General features: G+C 38.2%; 1 protein-coding gene across 1 annotated transcript; it reads right to left on the bottom strand.

Annotated features, from left to right (window-relative positions):
• Window positions 1-1383: 1383 nt before the first annotated feature.
• Window positions 1384-2877, bottom strand: LOC144973926 (uncharacterized). Its single transcript, XM_078916814.1, has one exon. The coding sequence runs from the start codon at window positions 2875-2877 to the stop codon at window positions 1384-1386; it is 1494 nt and encodes a 497-aa protein (XP_078772940.1).
• Window positions 2878-6756: the final 3879 nt, after the last annotated feature.

Genomic DNA, 6756 nt, shown 5'->3' with positions numbered 1-6756 from the left:
CACCAAGATGAGTGTCGTGTAACATGATTAACACCTGATTTCGCAAAGCAAGGGGAATGATTACTCTTGTACCCCACAAAATACAATTATGCTCTAGACTCAATTCATTTTCCCTCAATTTGTAAGGCTTTAACTGTTCATTAGTTACAGTTTCTGGCCATCCATCCCTACAATATTAATAGACAGTATTCAAAACAGTATCATTCACAATAGCATTGGCAATATCATGATAACTAATAGGGGAATTGTCAATCACGTTGAACAACATATCAATGTCTTCAGGTACAAAAAGTTCAGTCTTGTCAGCAAGTGGTAGTCGAGAAAGGCCATCGGCACAATTCTTTGGACCAGGTATATACTCCAGCTTATAATCATAGGCGGCAAGTGTGATCGCCCATCTTTGAAGGCGAGCTGATGCATGTTCAGGCAAAGGTTTGGCTTCTCCTAGTAATCCCAAAAGTGGCTTATGATCCGTACGAATAACTACACGATTACCAAAAATAAACTTATGGAACTTCTTGACACCAAATAACACCGATAGTGCCTCCCTATCCAATTGTGAATATTTAGCTTCAGCCTGATTGAGTGAACGACTAGCATAAGCAATTGGCCTTTCATTATTTTCACTATCTAAATGAGCTAATATTGCTCCAACCCCGTGGGAGGAAGCATCACACGTGAGAATAAGCTTTTTTGTAGGATCAAAATGACATAGGATTTGATCAGATGATAACATTAATTTCACTTTTTGAAAAGAATCTTCCTGTTGACTGCTCCAATGCCATTTGGCATTTTTACGAAGAAGCATGTAGAGGGGAGCGAGGGTATGAGACAAATTTTTCATGAATTTTGAATAGTAATTCACGAATCCTAGAAATGCCTGCAGTTGCTGAACGTTGTTAGGACGGGTGCTTCGTATATTGCTCGTACCTTTTCAGGCTGAGGACGTAAACCATGCGATGATAGGCGATATCCTAAGAAGTTGATTTCTGGCTTCAGAAATTGACATTTTTCTCGTCGAATACGTAATCCTTTCTCGTTGATGAGTCGTAGAACTTTATCCAAGGTAGCGAGATGCTCTTGGTCATTTTGACCAGTAATGTAGACATTGTCGAAGTAGACACACACGCCTGGTATGTCTTGAAACAGGGTTTCCATGACAGATTGGAAGATTCCTGGACTGGCAGAAATACCGAAACAGAGTCGTTCATATTGGAAGAGTCCTTTATGGGTATTGATTGTAGTGAGTTGTCGAGAACTTGGATCTAGATTGAGTTGTGTATAGGCATGTGTAAAATCTAGCTCAGTGAATTTGTCACCATGTGATAATTTTATAGCGAGATCTCGATTCTTGGTATTGGTGTGTTTCGTGAATGGCTTTATTTATGTGACCTTGTAGTCACCACAGATTCTGACAGAATTGTCTTTCTTTAAGACTGGAACAATGGGCGTTGCCCATTCCGACGTTGAAACCTTTTTTATAATGTTCTCGTGTTGTAAGCGTTCGAGCTCGTTTTCTATCTTTTGCCGCATGGCAAATGGTGGTTGTCTACATTTGATGAATTTTGGAGTTGCATTGTCTTTTAAATAGATTTTGACTTCACGATCATTCAATAATCCAGTGCCTTGAAAAACGTTGTTGTTTCGATCTAACACCTCGTCAAGAGTTTGTTGGTTCTCAATTGAGAATAGAGATGACCAATTGAGCTTAAAATGATGAAGCCAGTCCCTTCCCATTAAGGGAGGACCGTTACCCTCAACTATAAGGAGTGGCAGGTTCGCAGTTTGCTTATCATACTGCACATTAACAATTGTTTCTCCAACAATTTTGACATCTTGGCCTGTGTAGGTGGTTAGTGATTTCGATGACTTATCAAGTTTAGAGTTAACTAGATTTTCAAAGTTATTCTTGGTCATTACACTACATGACGCACCAGTATCAATGTGGAACACAATGTTTTTATTGTTAATGAGGAGGGGAACCGAAATAGGGGGCCTTTTGTTTTGGGAATTCACAATAAAAAGTTCAAAATTATGCTCTGGGGGGCTTTCTTCATGCTGGGTGGTCAAATTATCTTCATTCAACAGGTGATTTTGATGGCGGTATTTTGTTGTAGGCGCTGGTTTTTTTGTCGATTGTGTTTGCGATCTGCACATTTTTGCAATGTGACCCACTTTTTGACATTTATGGCAGGTTGATGATTTGAATTTACACTGGAATTGGGTATGAAGGCCGCCGCACCGATGACACGATTTAGAAGTCGCTGATGAAGCATGTGATTTGCTCATGGTACTGAACGATCTTGAAGGTTGCTGAAAAGAATTTCTGGACGTGGAAAAATGGACAGTTTCGCCCTTCTGAAGTTGATGTGCACTATCTCTTGTTTGATGAACAGAGAGGGCAATGTCCATGGCTTTGTCGATAGTAAGATCATGCTCAACAAGAAGTTTTCGTTGAATCTGAGCATCGTTAATACCGGTCACAAACTTTTCGCAAAGACGTTCATTTAGAGTTTCTCGAAACTGGCAGTGCTCCGCAATGCTCCGCAGGGCAGCACAATACTGTTGGATTGATTCGTTCGGTTGACGATTTCTTCCTTCAAACTTAGCTCGCTGCAGGAATTTAGGTGGAGGTGGGGAGTGGAAGTTCTTTAGCAGCATGCAAAGTTCTTCAAATGATTTATCTGCAGGCGAGTTTGGTTGGCACAGATCTTTCAATATTCTAAATTGTTTGGGGCCTACTACTGTTAGTAGCACAGCAGCTTGCTTTTTATCTGATTCTATGTCATTTGCCATGAAATAGAACTTGAGACGTTCCAAGTAGTCCACAATGGATGTCCCTTCCACAAATTCTGAGATGGTCCCAATGGTAGCCATTATTTTGGTTTAATTTACGTAATCAATAAAAATATTTGACTAATTACTTATCTGGCTCTTTTAAGAATTAATACGTAGCACTTCGGCTCTCGATGACTTTATCTCGTCGCCATTTATAATAGATTGACAATCAACATATAGTTTGAGCACAGATAGCCATAAGCTCTTTATTAAAACGGAAGTCACCAACTGAAAAGTAAACAGGAACTCTTTCTTAACAATAACACAAAAGGATAACAATGGGCGCTAATCGTAATAGTAATATCAGATACCCAAACATTGTATCGATATCGGTATCGATGATACTTTATTACAAAAACAATAAAATATCGTAAGATTTACAATAGTTCCAAAATGTGTTCACAACACTGAGTGATTGGATGATAGGTGAATGAATCGTTATGGAATGTAAACATATTGAAAACAATTCATGAATGAGGCAAACAACAAAATGAAATGAGTGATATAATAACAAAGTGGACAAGGAATGAATGAATGAATAACTGAGTGAATAGATGAATGAATGAATGAATGAATAGATAATGTATGAATGAACGAATGAAGGGAGGAATAAATGTATGAATGATTGGATAAATGAGTGAATAAACGAATGAATGGATGAATGAATGAATGAATAAATAAATGAATGAACAATGAATGAATGAATAATTTATAAATGAATAAATGAATGAAGGAATGAATCAATAAAATGCTATTCAATTTGAATGAAAGAATGAATGGATAAATTGCTATTCCATTTAAATGAAGAAATGAAAAAGAAAAAAAAATTAATCCTGTAAATAGGGAGTTCAATTAAAATATGATCAAGTGGGGCAATTAAGAGTTTTACAATTTAAACTTTAAAGTTAGATGAAATAGATATATGTAACTAAATAAATTCAATTCTTTATATGTGTCCCCTCCAAAATGTCATGGTCTCAAGTGAGTAAAGAGCTACTCGACTATGCATAAAGATATATGTAGAATGAGGCCCCAGAATTTACTAGTTACTATAAATGAAAAACAATTAACGATTTGTTTACAATGAAATAAAAATAATGATGAAATTTAATTAAAAGAGATAAACAGTGATCGTGGCAGTTACAAATATAGATATGAATATTTTACGTAACTTATGATAATATGTCAGGTTCGTAAGTTTACGTTTCCAGGCAGTTGATGGGCTTGGATGATCTATTCCTCTGATAACAGGATCGGGCTCGTAAAATTCCACTTCCAGGCAATTGGTAAGGGGTTATTGTGTAGTCCTTTGACAGCGGGCTCGGGTTTGATCCTTGAAGATTATACAATCAAAGTTAAAAGCTCCGGCGTCTTAATGGTGTAGATATAATATCTACAAAGTCCCAAAAGATAAAAATCTTCCAGTATATATATAGGAATAGAGCGACTGGCCGTCCGGCATAGATTGTGGAGAGAAAGTGAGTGTCGAATGTTAGACCTATCAGCTTTTATAATAAGTGGCTACGTGACAGAATGTAGAACGAAAAGTATTCACTAATTAGAAATTAATTCGAGGGAAGGCTATAAAAGGAAAGACGATCTAATATTAGAAGGTAAAGTTTATCTAAGCCTACCGAAATATAACTGGAGTGAGATGAATTCAGTTCTTAATAAAATAAAATTTAATAAGATAATTGTGAACAACCTTTACTGTGACAGGGGCTGAGGTTCGATCCCTAGTAAATCAGGCTGATTTTTGGAAAGGTTTTTTTTTCTTGCACTTTTCATTCTTGCTTTGTCTGGCATTGTTTTTTTTTCATATACTAACAGCAACATGTAGCATGTAGAACGAGACATGACGCCTGTTAGGCGATCTTACAATTTTTTCCGACATAGACAACGCTGTTACCGGCCAGGCACTCATGTTACATCTGAGCACGGTGAGAGAATGTGAGTCAAGAGCCTTTTCCAAGGACTTACTTACTTACTTATCCGAACCAGCGACCACCTGAGCTCTAGCCCTTCGGTCTTGTGCCATGACGTAGAAGTTAGACGTCTTTTGTAGTTGTTCCAGGTGACTATAAAGTGTGTTACTGAGGCTTGGATTTGGTGGGAGGAATGTGCATCTCAGGTCTTCAAGAGGTTGACATTCAAGCGAGTGGTGTGTTACTGTTTCATTGGGGTGTTGACATAGGGGACAGGAAGGGGATGTGTCTTTTGTAATTTTGCTTAAATGGTTGTTGAGCGGTATGTGTTGTGTTCTTAGTTGAAAGATGATGCTTTGCTGGTGTCTTCTGAGCTTATTTAGGCAATCAGTCTTTACAGGAGTGGTCATATGGGAAAACATACATCTACCCGTGGTGCTCATTGCCCAACTGTTCATCCATTCTTCTCTCTTATTTGTTTTGATTATTTGTTTCGCTGTGTCTAAGGATACTGGAAATGATGGTTGTAAAAGTGTTGATCCGAGTCTGGCTAGTCTGTCTGCATTGTCATTTCCTGGTATATTTGAATGTCCCGGTATCCACTGGAGAGATAAGTCTACTCTGTGTGTTGTAAGGAATTCATCTAGTTGAGATCTTAAACTATTGAACGTTGAGGAGAGTTTATCTAAATCGAGAGCTTGGAGAACCGATTTGGAGTCTGTGAAGATGACAGTGTTTTGAAGTTTTGAAGGGTTTAGCTGGAAAACAGAAGAGAGGTATCGCAGTGAGGCTTCTATTGCAACTGCCTCTGCCTCGTAGTTTGAGCAGGAGCTTCCGCAAGAATTGTGGATTTTATCACAGGTTTTATCTGGGTATTCTACTACAAACCCATACCCAGCATTTTTAGTTCCTTTGTGGGCAGATCCATCTGTGTAAACATGTATCCAGTTGTCTGGGTATTCCTGTATTGTCTTCATTGCTAATGTTTGTATCATCATCATCCTTCTTCGTCGTCGTCGTGGTGGTTGTCATCTTCGTCATCCTCGACACCTTCTACCGCAAATCAAACGTTAATAGCACATTGCATCTCTCTATTTATAGTCAATAGCTCCCTACACGAGGACGAGAGACGCATGCGCACAACCAACATGACGTTCTCTCTCTAATAACTTTTCCGCCGGTGACGTCACCGACTATGGGTGACGTCCAATCAAGGGACGCTACTCTTCCGCTATACTCATTCCCTATAGATAGAATGCCCTTGGCCAAGGAGTTCACAACATAGCCATCCGGAAGTATAACAGACCAACACACAAACTCTGTGTAACCATGAACTTTTATAGTCTGGTTAATACAGTTTAGTGAGAACAACTCACAAACGCGGATGGCAAAAACAATGACAAAGGCCTGAGTGACGTCATCTGCATACTATCTATAGATAGTTCGAAGATGACGTCACTCAGGCCTTTGTTATTGTTTTTGCCATCCGCGTTTGTGAGTTGTTCTCACTAAACTGTATTAATCAGACTATAAACGTTCATGGTTACACAGAGTTTGTGTGTTGGTCCGTTATACTTCCGGATGGCAATGTTGTGAACTCCTTGGCCAAGCGCATTCTATCAAGAACTGAGAATCTGTCATCTCACACCAATACAGTATCATATTATACTATCGTAATAGATCATCATCCGGGTATTTATCCGTGCTCTCTGTAATGTCAGTGGGAAGCAGTGTTATAGCTACTTTACAATATCATTTTGAAATGATATGAAATTTAAAGTACCAGACAAAACTCATTGAAAAAAAAATAATAAAAAAGAAATAAGCCTTTCTTTATTGGGAACAGGAAGTCCAGACTTTCTGAATACCATGATATAAAATTGAAATTGTGAAATCGTTTCCTGTCTTGAGTCAGTGAATGATTGCTCCCAATCTTTTCACATTTATATCTAGCTACGTACTTTAATTAATGCTGTGTCGACAAAAATTATAT

The sequence above is a fragment of the Berghia stephanieae genome, chromosome 5 (genome assembly GCF_034508935.2).
Source record: "Berghia stephanieae isolate SIO BIC M18660-M18661 chromosome 5, UCSD_Bste_1.3, whole genome shotgun sequence".
In the NCBI taxonomy this organism is placed as follows: Eukaryota; Metazoa; Mollusca; class Gastropoda; order Nudibranchia; family Aeolidiidae; genus Berghia; species Berghia stephanieae.
Note: the sequence above shows the minus strand (reverse complement) of the source record. Positions and strands in the feature narration are given on the sequence as shown.